Source organism: Pan troglodytes, chromosome 3 (assembly GCF_028858775.2).
Source record: "Pan troglodytes isolate AG18354 chromosome 3, NHGRI_mPanTro3-v2.0_pri, whole genome shotgun sequence".
In the NCBI taxonomy this organism is placed as follows: Eukaryota; Metazoa; Chordata; class Mammalia; order Primates; family Hominidae; genus Pan; species Pan troglodytes.
The window spans coordinates 18,365,383-18,385,440 of NC_072401.2; the positions used below are offsets into that span (position 1 = coordinate 18,365,383).

The 20,058-nt window shown below is 33.6% G+C and overlaps 1 protein-coding gene across 24 annotated transcripts in view; it reads right to left on the reverse strand.

Annotated features, from left to right (window-relative positions):
• The window catches only part of LCORL (ligand dependent nuclear receptor corepressor like), a 179,209-nt gene that overhangs the window by 37,154 nt on the left and 121,997 nt on the right, over positions 1 to 20,058 (reverse strand). For 11 of the 24 annotated variants that reach the window (XR_010156485.1, XR_010156486.1, XM_001162914.8 and 8 more), the window contains one exon: positions 5,719 to 5,812. The exons of 5 other annotated variants lie outside the window; for them this stretch is intronic. Coding sequence is in view for 15 of the 19 variants with exons in the window: in XM_001162914.8 (XP_001162914.4) it covers positions 5,719 to 5,812 (94 nt within the window). In the remaining 4 variants the exon portion in view is untranslated. Of the gene's footprint in view, positions 1 to 244; positions 4,401 to 5,718; positions 5,813 to 10,144; positions 13,248 to 20,058 lie in introns of those variants that run through there. 8 more of the 24 variants (XM_517122.8, XM_063809420.1, XM_054682804.2 and 5 more) reach the window with 5 other exon arrangements.

The following is a 20,058-nucleotide window of genomic DNA, read 5'->3' on the forward strand; positions in this document are numbered from 1 at the left end:
AGAATTTATTCTCAGGTGATTATATAAGGTTCTAAAATTGTATTTTTTTCGTAGATCCTTTGCTTTTAAAGTTTTCTAACCTTTTCCTGTTTGATTTATAAACCAAACATCCTGCCTATTTTTAGTATGTTACTATCCATTTTGCCCATTAGAAACTTGTTGGAATATTTCTTCAGAAAAAGTAAATTAGAATACTATATTTAATAAAACTGCTTCCTAAAGTAAATCAAAGAAGTCAGTGTAGTCAGTTTTTTTCTTTTCTTTTCTTTTTTTCTTTTACTGAATGAGTAAATCAATCACACACCAACAGTGTTGTAAATTTAAGTGCAAAAGCATTGAAGTGCTTTACTACAAATTACAACCTAGAAACACGTTAACTGAACAATTAAAATTCATACAATCAGATTTAGATATATAACAACACAAAGTAGGAACAGAATTACAGTACATTTACAACACAAGACAGATACATGAATTCATTAGAAAATATTGTAATAAATAATTCATGAATTATAGTGCAATTGATTTATGCATAAATATAACTAATTGCCTAACAATCAGTTTATATTAACAAAATCTGTCAAAATCAAGGCAGCCACAGAGTTTTACTAAATTACTGCGACAATGGAAATACTGCAATTAAAAAACAAATACAAGTATTTGTACTGTAAACAACTAAAAAAATCAGTCTCACTAAAGTTAGTATACAATTTAATATAAAATTGTCATTAGCTACCAGAAATGGTTTAAACAACTTGACTGAGCAGTAGTTTTCTAAAAACAGAGGCACTGTTTTTTCTTTTCCTTCTTTTTTTTTTTTTTAATATAAAATACTTGAGGAACATTCAAATAAGTAGAAAGCACATAAGGGTTGCTTTCACCTTCATTAAGTCTGCTGAAACGGGATTTTTCAGAAAATTGTCAATTAATAAATAGTAACTGGTAACTAAATTCATAAAGTACTTTGAAAGTTTAACATAAAGGTCATCTTAATAGAATCACTGGGGAGAAGGGGAATTTCCCTGCCTTTCCTAGTTTGTATAATCAAATGTTAACTCAGTAATAGAAATGTTCTGTTTCTTTTAAAAGTTATGGGTTGATTATTACCTATAAACTATCAAAAAATATTTTAATTTACTATTTCTGACCAAAAATAAATAATACAAGTACTAAAATGCTGCAAATTAACTATAATATCACCTATAAAACTACTGATTACTGTGAAGTCAATAGCAAAATGATCCCTGATTTATGAATCCTGTAAAGTTTTTGGTCAGGTCATCTTTTAAATGATACAAAAGTGTTCTGTAAGTTTCCCTTTACTATAAACTTCTCAATCAATTTATTAATGTAAATATAGTGTGAGGAATAAAAAAGCTCAATACAATATAAATATTATGTAATGCATTCAAAGCCCCCAAAGTTTTCCAAGTAAAATTCTGTATAAAGAGGTCAATAAAATTGTTTTGAAATATGTACTTTACCTTTAACTTTGCTTTTCATTGGGGGAAGGGGGAAATATACTAAATAATCCAAGTTCTGGCCCTCACAAAATATGGCTTAATTCTTTAAAAAGAAAGATGACCCTGACATCTGCTGTTCTGTAATCTATTATGTATATTTTCTTGGGGTGAAAAAAAAAAGAGGATTCATACCCTAGTGTGCAGGTAACATTAATAGCTGAAGAGGGTTAAGTATAGATCTCAGAGACCAAATAACTGCTTGGTTGTGTAGTTTCTCACTCTTCAGTTTCTTTAAACATGTAAGCAGTTTTAAAATTTAATAGCTGAAAATCTCTTTAGTATTACACGTATATATGATTATTAAATACACACAAACACAAGTGTAAAAACACAAGCATTTGACAAGGTGCACTTATTTTTTAAATTCAGCTAAAAGTATTCCTTTTGGACTTAGGAAAACTGGCTTAGAAAAATGATCAGAACCTGAATTTTAACAGAGAAAGGGGGCACTCAGAGAATTTTGAATACATAAAGCAAATCCCTATTCTTTATATGAAGGCATATGCTTTATAACATTTTACCACTACAGTTGCATACTCCATAAATCCAACAAGGATACTTTGACCCATATTTTAAAACTGCTATGTAAAAATGACCAGTCTCTCTTATGAGTCTAGTAAAAGTTAAAATGCACTGCCCAGCTTCTAACTACCCAATTAGTAGAGAGTTTACATTACTGAAAGTTCAAAACAGCTTCAGTGTTAAATATTTGTAAATCTATTCAAGACCCTGAACAAACTGCAAATTTGGTTATTAGCAAAATGATAATGTATCGCCCACCAAAATGAAATCTGCAATTCATTTTGATAAACTGAAAATGTTTTGAAGTGTCACAGCAGCAAATATATTAAAGTTACACTGAGGTTTTTCAATAGTAGGAGTGTGTCACAATCCTTAAAATTTAAAGTAGTCATAACATCAACTAACCAGCACATTTAAACCAAAATTATCATTCTCAAGCTTTTTCTGTGCACATTATAAACATGCTCTAAGTTGCATTCCAACTTTCTTTTCTAACCTTACACATTAGCTTATTTTTCAAATGAAAAACAAAACTAAATTATTTTAATAATTAAATTTAAATTATTTTTTGTTCTTAGTACTCCATCTTATTATATTAAAGGGTTCTATAGCTGCTGGGGTTAACTATGTGTCAGTTTTTTTTAAGTATATACCTTATAAACCCCAACTTCTTGCTAAATCAACTATTAAATGATAAATATTAAATTTCATTATACATATCCTTTAAGGTTTTCTTTTCTATTCCTGGTGGATGCACTTGAGTGCATTTTGTATTTCATAGAATGCACTGTCGTGTACTAATACTGTATATATTAATTTTTCTTAGTATGGAGATAGCTATTTAAACTTTGATTGGTTGCTTGATATACATACAACAAGTGTTAAGTATGTTGTATAGAATGTTTATAAACTATGAATATCATATTTCCATTATAAGATGGTTCAACTGAATGGCTGGAATGGTCTTTCACCAATAAAAATGTTTCACTTGACAATTACTCGTTTTCCCACAACGCTTTATGCTATTGACTACAAAGAAAACCTGAATCTTTTTCACCTATTTATACAAGGATTAAATACAAACTATCAGAATTAAGTAAGCAACTATATAATTCTGTCCACAGTGAAAACCCTGAATAAAACTTTTTTTCAAAAGGCATGTAAGTGGTTTTTGAACTGTAAAATTTCATGTCTCCTGTCAGAGTGAGCATTTGTAATTCCCACGTGTGTATATAGACACACAAATACACACCTGTGCACATACACACACACGCAAACACACACACACACACACACACACAAACATTTTCCTAACAAGTAATCTACACAGGCTTGCTGCTGTTTTTGCAGCTGCCAGTCCCTGAATCTGTCATATTATATAACCCAGTGTCTGGTAATCGTAGTTTCTTCTTCGGAGGAGTCTTCAGTGTTCCAGATCTTTCTTTTACCTTGTATTCTAAAGTGCTGTGAGGTACCCCATAAATTCCTTGTGCTTTGGAAACACTCATTTTTCCGCTCATTACCATTGCAATAGCTTCTTCCATTATTTCATGATCATATTGCCGATAGCGGCCACGTTTTTTCCTGGGCTGCTTACTGTCTTTTCGATCTAATCCATCTTCAGTATTTTCAGAGGTTCCATCAACTGTTCCATTTTTAGAATTAAGACACAAAGGAGAGAGGTCCCCATGTAGAAAGTAAGAGTCAACACTTGAGTGAGTTACAGGCCCAGAACATTCTATTTTGTTCTGTTTAGGGAGTATATTTTTCAGTTTTTGGAGAGCTGATCCTTCTAGGACTGAAGAGGTTTTGGAAACTTGATACATAACATCCAGCAGACCAGAACCATCAGGTTGTGATTTTGAGACAGAACTTACTCGTAGCTGAGGAATTTTTAACTGTACAGTAGGATTTGAAGTTTCATATTGGAGGCTTTCATTTTTTTCTTTAAACTGAGTGACCATTTTCTGTAGAGTTAGCTGATGGAGGTAAGTGGAAGCTGTTGGGAATTTTATTTCTGAGGTTTCAAGTAGATTGAGTTTACTTTTTTCTGTGCGCTCTGCTTGAGCTCTTGCCCACAAGGCTACTTTTTGCAGCACTGCACAAGTTTCTTTACTGTCCTTATATGAATAACTATCATGGAAATCTCGAGTTTTGTTTTTAAAAGATGCAGGCTTCCCTGCTGGTAAGGCTTCTAAGTGAAGAAGTAAAGTTTTTTGAGGTATGCCATAAAGTATGCCTGCTTTATTTATGTCCAGTGCTCCAGACTGAATGTCTTTCAAAGCTTTTGAGAGCAAACCATCTGCAAACTCAGCACTTCTTTCCACATAGTCCTCTCTGTTTCTGTGTAGTCTCCTGGATGGATGGAATGAAACGATGGTAAACTGATGCATGAGAGACTCTCACACAGCTATGGAAGGGGAGGGTCCACTCCTTTATTATACTCCTTGCTTAGGTAACATCACTGCTTATGACACTTTTAAGTCTGTGAGATGTAGTAGTTACTCCTTATCAAAGCAAACGCTACAGTCCTGGTAGGACAATGTGTCAATGATACGGTGGCCTCAACGGGCAGACCTTCCAAGAACATAAAATCCTAACTCAGTATTTGTAAAAATATTCTCATGATGTTGCTATTCCTCTGATAGATGCTTGCAGAGCAACACTTATAAATTTTATTTGTACAATTAGAGCTCCATTATAAAAAGTACCCAAATCCTAAAGGAGTTTTTGTTAGTACAAACGTGACGTTACCGCTAAACAAGTAATAAAAGAGTCAACCCCTTTAAAGGAAATTTGTAGCAGCAGGAATATTTCCAAACACAAACATCCCATATTTCCACAAGACTAATTTTTCTCTAGACAAGAGCTTAAAACTTGAAACAAGTAGATGTTATATTTGAATAATTTAATTTTAGATATTATAAATGTCACTTCTATTTCAAATTATCATTGTAATTTTCAAAGTTTCTCAAACAGAAAGCTTACCATACCTTACGACTCAAATACTACTACGGCCATAGTTGAAACAAATTACAGTCTACCTCTAAGATTTAAATGTGACAAAAAAGCTTCCTATGCAGTTAGTTAATGGGAAGATGCAAAAAAGTTGTAAAAAAAAATCCAAAAATCCAACAGAACAGCATTTCACTACTAATTATTTATTTAATGATTAATGACACTTTTCAAAACATGAGAGGACTTTTTGTGGTGATTACTAGATATATTTAAGTAGTTTGCCACCACATCTAAAGTGCAATAAAAAAATCTAAACACTATAAACTAGCGTTAATTAGTAAGTACAGTGCTTTTGGAATTTGTTCATTGTTTTAAAAAATTAATAAATTACATATTTCCCTTAAAATTGTGTCCTGAGTATTTAATTTAATATTCTCTTACTCGTCCTGCTTCTTAGTTTGTATTCTATAAGTTGGTAGTTCATTTTAGTAACATGAACTAAAGTTTGGTGATTGTTCTGATAACTTTTCTTTAACAGAAAGAATAAAAAAGAAAGAGAAAGGACAAATGAAAGGTATGAGAGAGAGACACTTATGAGTGACAAAAATTCTGGAGGAAAACTATATACGTCAATACTACTCAGAATAGTATTAAGAGTTCTCTGCAGAGATAATTTTATATTAATATTAAATTATATTTCCTAGATATTGCTTACCCAGCCACTGAATTTTCAGAAGAAGGATCACATATGGATGACTCTTCAGATTTTATGCTGGTTTTCTTTGTAGAGAGATCTAACACTCCATCCCCTATAATTTTTGCAAGAGAAAAAACTTTATATTTGCAACAGATAGGCAATCCTTACATTTTAATATTTCATATTTTGTTGATCTAATTCATAACACTAGTATTTGATATGTGGCCATTACCTATTCATCTTAAACGGGTTCAGGAACAGGATATGACTGGGAAGGCACTATATAGGAAAAAAAGAACAGAGGAGGAGCTGGCATTGCCAGGTGATAGGAAGAAACTAACTAAATATATGATATAAAATTTGTCTAAGATAAACTTTTAGTCAGCTCTCCACCATTTTGTAGTGAATAGCCACTGATTGCTCATTCATGACTGTTTTACATTCAAAGCTGCCCAGATAATGCTTTGGGAAGGTGGGAGTGATGTAAATTGTACAAAATGGAGAGAATAGAAAATGTGATGATGAGTAAGAGAATTGAATAATTAGCATTTACTAGGACTAGCAAAAGGTAAACTGTGGCTGTATGTATAAACATGTATTTTCTAGAACTCATAGTGTAAAATTTTACTCTTTTAAATTATTGAACTATACAATAGTTAAATCATTGCCTACATAATATATTGTGCTTATATCTACGACTAAAGACACAATTTACGATAATGCAACTTTAGAAAAATAATGTTATAAAATAACTGCCTACGCATATTATTAAAATGTAATTATAACATTTACATAAATAAAAACTCAATGATTCAGACTTGTTAATCTGGCATGCTTCAGGATCAAAAAGGATAAAAATAAACCATGAATTTAAAACCCAGCAAAGAATTCCGTGAATGTTTTTATTGTTAGCTAAAAAACTGAAAGTTTTAGCTCTAAGAAAAATTATTATTGAAAAATACATGTTTAAAAATATACTAATTCAACTGGGCTTAAAAAATTCAACTGGGTTTTACTGTAACCATAATCAATCCATGAAATATGTATGTTCCTGGGCAGATACAAAGATGAAAAATAAAACAAAACATCCTATCTATAGCCTCCTATATAGACTTCGACATAATTTATTGAGCGCTCACTATATGCAAAGCACTATTTTAGGCACTAGAAGAGCATCAAAAAAAAAAGTCATACAAAGTACCTATTGTCATAGTCATAGTGCTTAGGATCTAATGAGATAATTCATACACCACCACAACCAGCACCACTACCACCAGCAATTATGATAGTGCCACCCTGGAAAATAACACAGAGTAAGCTGATAGAGTAATGAGGGTGGGGCTGAGAATGCTGCTGTTTTACACAGTGTTATCAGTGCAGGCTTCTTTGATTTGAACAGGGCCCTGAATAAGGTGAGGGTCACCAACTAATCAGATACATGGGAGAACGTTTCCAAAAGAACAGTCTGTATAGGGGCTGTGATATGGAACCATGTCTGGAACGTCAGAGGAATAGCAAAGGCCAGGGTATCTGAAATTGAAGGAAGCCAGGCCAAGAGTGAGCTGAGATCAGAAATGTTGTAGGAAGAGGTTAAACAGGGCCATTGGGCCATGGCAAGAACTTCACATTTCATTCTGACAGAGACAGGAAGCCACTGGAGGATTCTGGGTGGAAGACTGACATGATTTCAATTTAGGTTTTTAAAAGATCAATCTGCTATGGGAGAATGGACCGCAAGGGGCTAAAGGTGGAGCAGGGAAACCTGCTGGGAAAGTGCTATGCTATTTCTCGTTTCTGGGCTTTCACACTTGGAATTGGTTTCCTCTGCCTAGAAGATTCGTACTCCTCTCCTCCTGACCCCCGCGCCTCACCCCAGCAACCCCTCCTAATTCTCACCAAATCTAACTCATCAGCCCCACTCAGAACACAATGTAGAGTTGGTTGATCATCGTAATAAGTTACTATACCAGTAACACTTACTTACAGTATTTAGTGGGTTGTAATGCTAGTTGTTCATATACCTACCAGTGCTAGCCACAGACTATAAGCTATGTGAAGGCAGAGACCATGCATATTTTATTCATCAATATATTCCTGCTGCTTAGAATAGTGCCTGGCATACAATAAGTATTCAATAAATGTTTGCTGAATAGAATTTCAAAGAACTGGAAAAATTCAGCGTGGCTAGAGGTTAGAGTCCACAGATTAGAAGGGTAAAAGGGGGAGACTGAAGAAGCAAAGTACCTGGCACAGAGTATCTTGAAAAATTATTAAATACAGTTTATTGCCCCAGTTTACCCATCCAGCTTAATTTTAAGCTTAGTCTCCAACTCATCTCAAACCTCACACGTCTCATTTATCTATGTAACTACTTGAATTCCCTCAAACGTGCTATGCAGTGTTATGCCTCTCAAACTGCAGTACCTTGTTCCCTCTGCCTAGAATGCTCTACCTATTCGACTTCTCAAACTTCTACTCATCAAACTTCTACTTATCCTTAAAGACTCAGTCAGATCCCCTGCCCAGGCAGAAGATGCTTATTTTGTCTTCCTACGTGGACAGCATCCTATAATACTTATGACACTATCATGCAATTATTGATTTATAAATCTTTTTCTCCCATGAGACTGAATCCCTCAGGGTTCAGGATCTTGACTTATTCATTTGTATTACTAAACATTGGTAGAGTGCTAAAACCTACTAAAAGGAGAAAGAAATGTTTCCTCTGTTCTGTCATCTCATTTCTCCTTTTTGGCAATTAAAATTTTGCTACTTTAAGAACTTATAAGAAAGGATAACTGCCAAACTCATATTCAAGTTTATAACTTTATTCACTCATTTTGATTTTGCTCATTTTATGTAGTTTATGGCATATAAAACACATTCCCCTAAGTCTGTTACTCTTAGTCTCAGAATGAAGTAATGAAATTTCCCCCATTCTAAGCTTAGACTTGATATGCTCCACTTAAAATTATTTCATAAAATAGAAATTATGAAAGGAGGTACAGGAACCCCTTTCTCTCCTTTACAGATACTATAAAAACTAGGCTGCAGCTCTCTACCTGGGGCAATAAAGGTTTCTTTTCTTTTTTTGGACTACTCACACACGAAGCACCAACTAGAGCGCATTTTAATCTGGATGAGCTACACATAAGCTCTACTCCATCTTTCAGAAACCTATGCAAATAGGCTTATACTTCTGATTCTTTCTCTTTAGGAAGTCTAAACAATGACCCTATTGAGAAATGCTTTTATCTCTTCTTCACAGCCCTTTCTCCACATCTAGGCTATGTTAAAAGTTTTATTCTAAAAGGATTTGACAAATAAAGTAATATATTATAGTATCTAGTGAAAATGAAAAATGTACTCCATATTTCTGTCACATTGCATTAAAATTCTTTTATCAATTAATGTCTACATAGTAAACACAAAATACATAAATATGTAATAGTTGCAATACCATTAAGAATTTTAGATCAATTTTAGTTATCTATAGAAAATCTCACTTTTTGTTAGCAGTATTAACCATCTATACTATTTTGCTGATAGCATGATTCCCTTTTCTTCATAAAGCCTGTAGTTCAAGGGCTGGAAAAGTCAAAAGAAGATACTCCTAGGATTGTCTGAATTAGAAAAACAAAAACAATGAGACAGCCAGCTTGGGAAGGATAGAGAAAGCCCAGGAATGGCGGGGGTGGGGGAAGGATATTTTCTTGTTCCTCATAATTTATATTTATCTGAATGGTGATTACATCACTCCTTCGCAATGGAGATATAACTAGAATCTGTGTGTACATCATTCCAAAGTACTAATTAACTCTAAATATATGATAAAAATCTGTTTAAAATCAACTCTTGGTAACCTCTCCCACCATTTTGTAGTGAATAATGTAGATAAAATTAAGCGCCCAGCATGCTATTACAAGATAACACAAACTAAGTAAGGTGGAGGGGGAGGTAATTAATTCAATTTTACTAGTATATTCTCTGCAGTCTATCTTATTACATTGTAATTTATTCCCCATTTATTTACTGTTGGTATTCAGGTTGTTTTAGTTTTTCACTGTTACAAACAATGCTGAAATGAATATCCTTCTAAATTTTTTTTGTTTTCATGTACAATAATTCTCTAAGATAAACTATCGGAAGTGCTGAACAATAGATACTACCAAATTTATTTCCCACATCCTTGATAACACTTGGTGTTGCTGTGATTTTTAATTTTTGGTGAATAAGTAAACTTCAGGATTAAGTGAAAAAGACAGTGTATTTATTATGCCATTTATGTGAATATTTAAAGCACATAAAACGATTTTGTTTACAGATACATAAATAGGTGGTATCATTGGTTGCTTCCAAGGGTAAACAAAAAGATTTAAAAGGACCTTAACTGTATTTCTAGAAATACTTTAGTTCCTTAAGAGAAGACAAATCAGAGGTAAATATGAACAAGTAACACGTTTATTAATTCTGGTTAACAAGTACAGGATTATTACATTGTATTTTTCTGTATATTCAAATTTTTTACTAACATTTAATAATAAATACAAAATTGTTTTCATTTACTGGTTGGAGACGGGTCATTTAACACTATAATTTAATTATTTCTGATCAAACACTATTGTAAAATGTACAGAATTAAAGATAAGCCAATCTAATCTTTGAACAAGGTCAGGTAATTGTCTATATAACACTACCGGAATTAAATTTAAAAATAAACTGACGTTTCAAAAATTGAAGTCATGGCCACATTGGGCAATTTCTTGAATACTGACACTTTATTGGGTTAATTTTTAGTTAAAATTCAGATTTCAATTTTTCATTTATAAACTGTTTTCTTTCCTGTATTGTCATGCAAATTTCTGATAAAGGATCTATTCAAAAAGGACAACTGGAACCTTCATAATATAGAATTGTTTTCCACCCCTCCAAGGAAATTATTCTGTTTCATCTCTTATCTGGCCTTTTGCTATTCTCCTCTCTAGGAAATTCTTATGGTTTTGTCAATTATATTTGACTGATTGCTAGAAAATATTAGTAACTTACATTAAACCTAATGTGTTTAAAACTCTATTTTTCTATAGTGTACTTAAAGTGTCCGAAGCATTTGCTACAAACATTACATGTCTTAACTCATCCAGTTCTCACAACAACCGGATGGCATAAATAGGTTTATTAATGTGCAAATTTTGATGATAAAACTGAAAATGAAAGAGAAATCAACTACTTGAGAGGCTGAGACGGAAGAATTACCTGAGCCCAGAGTTTAAGTCCAGACTGGGCAACATAGTAAGACTCCTGTCTCTTAAAAAACACAAAAACAAAAAACGATGTAGCCATATGTCTTCAAAAATCTTAAAAATGTTTACACTCTTCTAGGTATCTATTTTAAGAAAATAATATTTAACATAAAAAAGGTTTTATATACAAAGATATACCGTAGATTATACAATTTTTTAAAAACACTAAATATTTTAAAAATGGTTACATAAATTATGGTCCCTTCACTTGCTTGAGAATTAGATTTAACACTGCCATTAAGGCATTAATAAAGCATGAAAAAACTGCAAATGCTACTGTAACGTTTTTAAAAGGTATGATATAAAAATCTGATATACAGATGATGTAAACATGTAAATGCAAATGCTACTATAACATTTTTAAAAGGTACGATATAAAATTTGATATACAGATGATGTAAATATGTTTTGCATGTAAAACAAGAACCCCAAATAAAATAAAATATAGAATAAACTGTGGAAGTAAATATACAAAAATGGGAACAATGGTGATCTTTGGTTGATAAAGCGTTGAGCAGTTAAAATATGTGATTGTGTGCATGCACTACCTAGGTATGTATGTGCCTACATATACACTTACACATACTTTTCTGCCTTTCCTAAGTTTCCACAATAAAAAAAATCCGTAAACTTAATTAGCGAAAAAATCAACAAAGTGTAAAAGCATTCCCTGGGTTTATCCAAATTTCGATTTTAAAAATTTGAAGCCTTATGCTCACTGCAAATAAAATTGTTTTGATTGTTACTGTTTAACTATGGCGTTTCAGTCATGGGAGAAATAACACAAGAGTAGCACATTATTCCAGCCTTAGGATTGGTTTTTCCTTCATTTGCCTACCTCTGCAAGTCAAATAGTATTTTTTTCTTTTTCTTTTTTCTTTTTTTTTGAGACGGAATCTCACTCTGTTGCCCAGGCTGGAGTGCAGTGGCACAATCTCGGCTCACTGCAACCTCCACCTCCCGGGTTCAAGTGATTCTCCTGCCTCAGCCTCCCAAGTAGCTGGGATTACAGGCACTCGCCACCACGCCCAGCTAATTTTTGTATTTTTAGTAGAGACGGGGTTTCACCATATTGGCCAGGCTGGTCTCGAACTCCCGAGCACCAAATGATCTGCCGGCCTTGGCCTCCCCAAAGTGCTGGGATTACAGGCATGAACCACCATGCCTGGGCTCAAATAGTTTTTTAACTGGAAGGTTATTTTCTTCCCGATGTGTTTTGTTTTGTATATACATAGCTGAAATACTACAGAATTCATTAATCTACTATTTATTCATGATAAGAGATGATATAAATCAAAGTAAAGTGCTTATAGTGAATTTAAGATGTAAACATTTATAATAGCAAATTTAGGAAAATGCTATAGGTGAAATTAAAATAAGGCTTCAACATTTCCACCAAATGCCACTTTAGACTTATTGTAATTCTTTTTTCTTTCTTCAGTTATTCCTGCAAGTACTGAATTAAATCATGGCTTCAAAAGGTTTCAAGTCAGTACCTATGAAAAACATTTTAAAGAACATGTTCTCTTTTATCCTCTATATTACATGACCTTATTCTGTAAAAAGTTTTAGGCAAGTATATTATTTAAAACATGGTTTGTATACTTATTGCAACATCATAGTGGAAGACTTTAGATTTTTTTAACCATGCATTTGAGACTCCTTGTTATGCTCCTCCAAAAATGATTACTTTAAAAAAATCTTTTATAAATGTTTTACATAAAAGTACAATCTAACTATACAGTTTAATGAATTTTCATGAACTCAACCTTCCTGTATAAAAACTACACCTACTTACCAGTGTCAACCCTGATGCTCCCCAACCTCAGTATCTTCTTCTGGTCACCACCTTGCCCCTACCCCTACTACTGTGACTTTCAACAGCATTATGCATTCTTTTAGATCCAGCAATTTCACCTCTAGGAATTTGTCCTGAAGTAAAAATTAAGATTGACTTTAAAACCTTAGCTCAAGAATGTTTATTTATATATAAAAGACACATAATATGTGATCCTTCCATACTATTGAGCTAACTAAATGAATTTAAGTATTAAAACGATTCTGCAGAAAAATACTTAGTAACATAAGGATGTCAAAAATATAAATTATGCAAACAGTTTACAGAGGATATATATCTCATGTAGTAGGTCAGTGGGGCTGAGCACTGCGAGTGTGTTTTGTGCACATGTAGATATTCTTCAGAAAATGGTTTGGAAGGACTGAACACAGGAGCACCTGCAGATAGCTCTGGGTGGAAGAATACAGGAAAATTGTTATTTTCTTCATTTTCTTATTTGTTTTCTAGTTTTTCTATAGTAGGTAAAGCTATCTTCTAATGCCTAATTTGCATTGAAATTTCTTGAGTCCAAAATGTGTTTTTACAGCTGGTATCTTCAACTAGAATCAAATAATGTCTCTGTGTTACATTTGATTCTTAGTGTGACACATTTGATTCTAAGGTTATTTATTTATTTATTTTTGAGATAGAGTCTTGCTTTGCTGCCCAGGCTGGAGTGCAGTGGCATGATCTTGGCTCACTGCAACCTCTGCCTCCTGGGTTCAAGCGATTCTCCAGCCTTGGCCTCCCGAGTAGCTGGGATCACAGGTGTGTGCCACCATGCCTGGCTAATTTTTGTATTTTTAGTAGAGATGGGGTTTCACCTTGTTGGCCAGGCTGGTCTTCAACGCCTGACCTCAAGTAATCCACCTGCCTCAGCATCTCAAAGTGCTGGGATTACAGGCGTGAGCCACCACGCCTGGCCATGGTCTCTAATTTAGGGCAGCACTTTCCCCAATTTATGATGGGGCTATGGCTTGATAAACCCACTGTAAATAAAAAAATATAGTAAGTCAAAAATGCATTTATATCCCAATACACCCATTGTAATGTTGAAAAACTGTAAGTTGAACCACCTTAAGTTGATGACCATCTGCACTATTTTCCTGTGGTATCATTTACTTTGCTTTAAAAAATTTCTTGTATAATAATTCTGATAAACTTGGAATTGGCAATAAAGCAAGTAACTCAAACTTTTGGATTTCACAATTCCTTTTTACTCTTAAAAATTATTGCAGACCTTTTATGTGGGCTGTATCTACTGATATTTACCATAACAGAAATTAAATAAAAGGATTTTTAAAGTATTTATAATTGATAACAATAACAACGCTAAAAATGTTAATGTTCATAAAACACTTATGAAAAACGTTTTCAAGATGAGTAAAAAGAATTATATTTTAAAAACAGTTTTGTAGATCTCTTTAATGTCCAGCTTAATAGAAAACAGCTGAATTCTCACATCTGCTTCTGCATTGATTGTGTTGAGATATCACACATCATGTAGCTTCTGGGCAACTTTACTATACACACTTGTGAGAGAATGAGAGTAAAAAGAACAAATAACATATTACTAATTTTAACCTGGTATATCTCCTGAAAGGGTTTCAGGGATTCTCAGGGCTTCCTGACTATGCTTGAGAACCAGTGGTCTAATAATTGTTTAGATCCATGTCCAACATTTTTGGTAACAATACTTCACAGGTGAAGTGACATACCACGAGGTACATAAAGTCTATTTTCAATGATGCTCAAGTGATCAGTGTGTTCTGATGGTGACAGTCTGACCCCTCTGTTGTAAAGTTCTCAAAATAATCTTTCCTCTGATACTTATCTTTTTATATATGTGTATACATATAATATATATTTTAAAAGTTTTATTGGTTTGAATTGACACATAATTGAACCTATTTATGGGGTCCATACATGTATACATGTACACATTGTACAGTAATCAGTGTAATTAGCATATTCACCACCTCAAACACTTGTCTTTGTGGTGACAACATTCAAAATATTCTTTTAGCTGTTTTGAACTATGTTACCATTAACTATAGTCACCCTATTGTGCAACAAAACACAAGTATTCCTCCTACCTAACTTTGTACCTGTTGATCAACCTCTGTCCATTCCCCTCCCCACACCCTTTTCCAGCCTCTGGTAATCACTATTCTACTCTCTACTTCTATAAGATCGACTTTATTTAGATTCCACATGAGTGACAAATACACATATTGTATTTGTCGTACTGTGCTGGACTTATTTCATTTTACTTAATGTCCTCCAGTTTCATCCACGTTGTTGCAAATGACAGGATTTCATTTTTTATTGGCTGAAATAGTATTCCACTTTGTATATATACCACACTAAAAAAATCCATTCATCTGTTGATGGACATTTAGGTTGATCCCGTAATCTTGGCTATTACAATTCAGCAGTTTTCTCTGTATTCAGAGTTGTGCAACCATCACAATTTTAGAACATTTTCTCCACCCTAGAAAGAAATCCTGCACCCTTGGGCGACTGCTCTCCCTTGTCCTATGACTCCTGGCCTTTGGCAACCAGTAATCTACTTTCTATGCCTATGGATTTTCCTATTCTAAACATTTCATACAAATAGAATCATATATTTGGTCTTTTTTGACTGGCTGCTTTTACTTAGCACAATGTTTTTAAGGTTCACTCATGTTGTAGCATGCATCAGTACTCCTTTTTATTGTTGAATACTATTCCATTGTATGGATGTACAATATTTTACTTATCCTTTCTTCAGTTAATGGACATTTGGGTTGTTTGCACTTCTTGGCTATTATGAATAATGCTGTTATAAACATTTGTGAACAAGTTTTTGTGTGGACATATGTTTTCGATTCTCTTGAGTAGGTTCCTCGGAGTAGAACTGTTGGGTTATATAACTGGATGTGCAACCTTTTGAGGAACTTCAGACTGTTTCCAAAGGGGTTGCATCATTTTATATTCTTACCAGCAACGTATCAGGGGTCCAAATTTTCTGCATCTTTGCCAACACTTCTTGTATCTTTTAGATTCTAGCCATCCCTAGTGGATGTGAAACAATGTCTTTCTTTCTTTCTTTTCTCCTCTCCTTTCCTTCCCTCTCTCTCTCTCTCTTTCAAGAGGGAGTTTCGCTCTTGTTGCCCAGGCTGGAGTGCAATGGCACAATCTCAGCTCACTGCAACCTCCGCCTCCCAGGTTCAAGCGATTCTCCTGTTTCAGCCTCCCAAATAGCTCGGATTACAGGCATGTACCACCACGCCCAGCTAATTTTTTTGTATTTAGTAGAGACGGGGTTTCACCATGTTAGCCAGGCTGGTCTCGAACTCCTGACCTCAGGTGATCCACCCGCCTTGGCCTTCCAAAGTGATGGGATTACAGGTGTGAGCCACCACGCCTGGCCTGTGTTTCTTTTGTAAGTTTTAATTTTTGTGGTTACTGAGTATGGGGTACATGAGACATTCTGACACAGGCATACAATTGTATAACGATCACATCAGGGTAGACGGGGCATCCATCACTTCAAGCATTTATCCTTTGTGTTGCAAACAATATAATTATACTCAGTTATTTTAAAATGTACAATTAAACTGTTATTGACTACAGTCATCCTATTGTGCTCTCAAATACTAGATCTTATTAATTCTACTTTTTTGTACCCATTAACTATCCCCACTTCCTCCTTACCCCACCCCCCACTATCCTTCTCAGCCTCTGGTAACCATCCTTCTACTATCTCCATGAGTTCAATTGCTTTAATTTTTAGCTCCCACAAGTAGGTAAGAACATGAAAAGTTTGTCCTTCTGTGCCTGATTTTGCTTAACATAATGACCTCCAGTTCCATCTTGTTGCAAATGAAAGGATCTCATTCTTTTTTATGGCTGAATAGCACTCCATTGTGTATGTGTACCGCATTTACTTTATCCATTTGTCTGCTGATGGACACTTAGGTTTCTTCCGAATCTTGGCTATTGTGAATAAAACTGCAATAAACAGCGGAGTTCAGACTTCTCTTTGATATACTGATTTCCTTTTTTTTTTTTTTTTTTTTTAGGGTATATACCTAGCAATGGGATTGCTGGATCATATAGTGGCTCTATTTTTAGTTTTTTGAGTAACCTCTAAACTGTTCTCCATAGTGGCTGTATTAATTTACATTAGTCTTTATCTTCTGATGCTGTTGTTTGATTCAATTATCTTATTGGGGTGGAAAAACAGTAATATTTTAAGTCTATTATGCCTTCCATATTTATTAGCCAACATTCTTCAAGAATTTTCTTTAAATGATTTGGTTGTCCTGAAACACAATTTGTATAGAAAAAGCAAGATAAATGCTTAACACTTTCCTTTAATTGCTAATTTTCACAGTAAAGAACTGGTGTGGTGTGTACCTCCAATAGAGACTACTAACTCTGGGGGACACTTTCAGTTTCTGGTTCTCATAAATGAGTACATTTTAAAACGTTCAATATTTTTCATTCCACCGAAATTGTTCTTCTACTGATGATCAAATATTTTCATATTTGACCACCTGGGAACCTTTAACATTGACTCCTGTATTCTTTTAACAAATTCATCTTTGGGCTTCCTTGCCTGCTAGCACAAGATGTTCCAGGCTCATCTTGTACATTTCCTAGTCCAAACCTGAAGTCCAAAGAGGCCTGCTTCCTTTCAAAGGGAAATAATGTTTAGAGACCACACTCCAGGTTTACGTTCAATGCCACTGAGTTTTCATTGCTTATAGGCTATTTCAGTGATCAGATGAGGAAATGTGTATTTTTGAAAATAATTCATGGTTTGCACTGCATTTCCAATCCACATGTAATATAAGGTTTTTTACTTGATGTTGTTTTTTCTCTTACACTGAAAATACTGGTTTCATAATGATGTTAATATGATTACATATTTGATTTGTTCTACAGACTCAAAAAATAATGACAACATTATTACTAGTATTACTAAAAAAAGGTTTAAGCGTTCCTTAAAGTATTTTTTTGCCCTTGGAATATATTCTATTGCCCTTGGAATGTATTTCAGTAAGAATATATAGTCAAAATGCTGGGTAAAATCACTTGATACAATTCTTTTCTCAATGTTATGTTACTAACATTATGTTACTAATTTGACCCAGCCAGGTTTATTTGTTATATTCTACTTCAAGTTTTTGGGATTGCTCTACTTTAAAAAAATGTTTATCCTTTGGAATATACAGAATATTTACATAAAACTCAATAACAAGATCTGTTGAGAGCACTTCCATTCCTGTCTCATCTGCCTCATTTACTTCATCCCCTTCTTGGTAACCACATTCATTGTCGTTAGTTTTTGGCTTATCTTCCCTGCTTTTCTACACAAAAGAGAGCATGTAATATATGTATTTCTGCATCTTGCTTTTTATTACCTCACAAGAAAACCTGGAAATTCACTATCAAGAGATCATTCTCACCGTTTTTTTTTTTTTTTTTTTTTTTTTGATGTTTGCCTTCCATTGTGTGGATATAAATAATTTAACTAACCAGGGCACTAGTGATGGATATTTGGATTATTTCCAATGTCCTGCTATTACAATTAATGTCCCAGTGAATCACCCTGAATGCATATCATTCCATATTTGTGCAGGTGTAATTAAAGGCTTGATTCCCTGAAATGGGATTGCTAGGTCAAAGGACAAATGCTTATAAAATGTAACAGATACTGTCAATTCCTCCATAAGGACTGCACAGTTTGTATTTCCACAGTAATGCATGAAAATGTCTGTTGCTTAACAGCTTTGACAAACACGGTATATAGCTAAACTTGAATTCTTATCAGTGTGACAGGTGTAAATCACATGAGTATGGTTGAGAGTATTTTCCTATGTTTAAGGGCTTTTAAAATTTATTCTATGAACTGACAGTATAATTATGCTCATTTTTCTATCAGGTTGTTGATATTTTACATTTCAATTTTTTGAAACTCTTAATAGATTAGAATCATTCATTTTTTATTTTATAAGGTGCAAACATTTTTTCACAGACTGCCACTGTCTTTTGATTTTTCTAATACTGCTTTCTTCTGTGTCATGAAGAAGTTTCTTTTGTTTATACATTGAAATTTGGAATTTATCATTTTCTTATTGTTAAGGGGATACTCTAGCTAAGACAGAAATGATGAACAGGGGGCAAGCCAAAAAAAAAACAAGAATATGTGAAGGCAGAGTAACCCAGGCAAAGGGATCAGCGGCCCTGAAGTACAGTGGGCTTGGCAAGTGTCAGACATAGACAGTGTGACTTACACCTAGGCGAAGAAGAGAAGGAAACGGAACAAGTCCAGAGTGGTAGGCAGGAACAAAATCTTGGCAGAACCTAGTAAGTCATTAAAAGAAATGTAAATTTTGTTCTTAATGTAACAGAAAACCAAGAGGAAGATTAAATACAAACTATCAGCTTTATTACAACTGGGCATAAGAACCCAATTTTGGCATATTGATAACTTCAAGGTTATAAAGTAGGTACGAAAGTTATCTCTTTGGGGAGAGAATACTTGGAGAAATTACAAGGGAAAAGAAAAAAACAAGAATTGACACTTGGAAACCCACAGGGTTGGTGATCAACTTTATATCATATGAGTACTTAACACGAACTGCTTCATGCACAAAATTATTTAAAATATTATATAAAATTACTTTCAGACTGCTTGTATAAGGTGTATATGAAACAAATGAATTTTCTGTTTAGCCTTGGGCCCCATCCACAAGATATCTTACTATGTACATGCAAATATTCCAAAATAAGATAAAAATCCAAAATCTGAAACAGTTCTGGTCCCAATCATTTCAGATAAAGAATACTTAACCCATATAACAAATTTTTGTAAAAAATTGAATGGCAACAGAGGACACTAATTTCTTTTTTCTTTTTCTTTTTGCTTTATATACCTAATAATTAAGTTAGTCAGGTGACATTTTAGATAGCATTTATGGAACTTCTGAATTTGAAAAGTGCACTTTTTAAAAAAATGACATTCTTTACAAAACAGAAAAAAGAAAAATCCAGCTTATATATACTGTAACAATTTTATTTCTTCACATTCTATAATCTCACCTTATTAAAAAAGCTTTGAACAATCTCTTGGTTTTCACTTGAGACAATTTTCATACAGTTCCTCAAATATATCTGATACATTCCTGCCCTGAGTTTTGATATTTTGTATTTATATTTGATATTTCT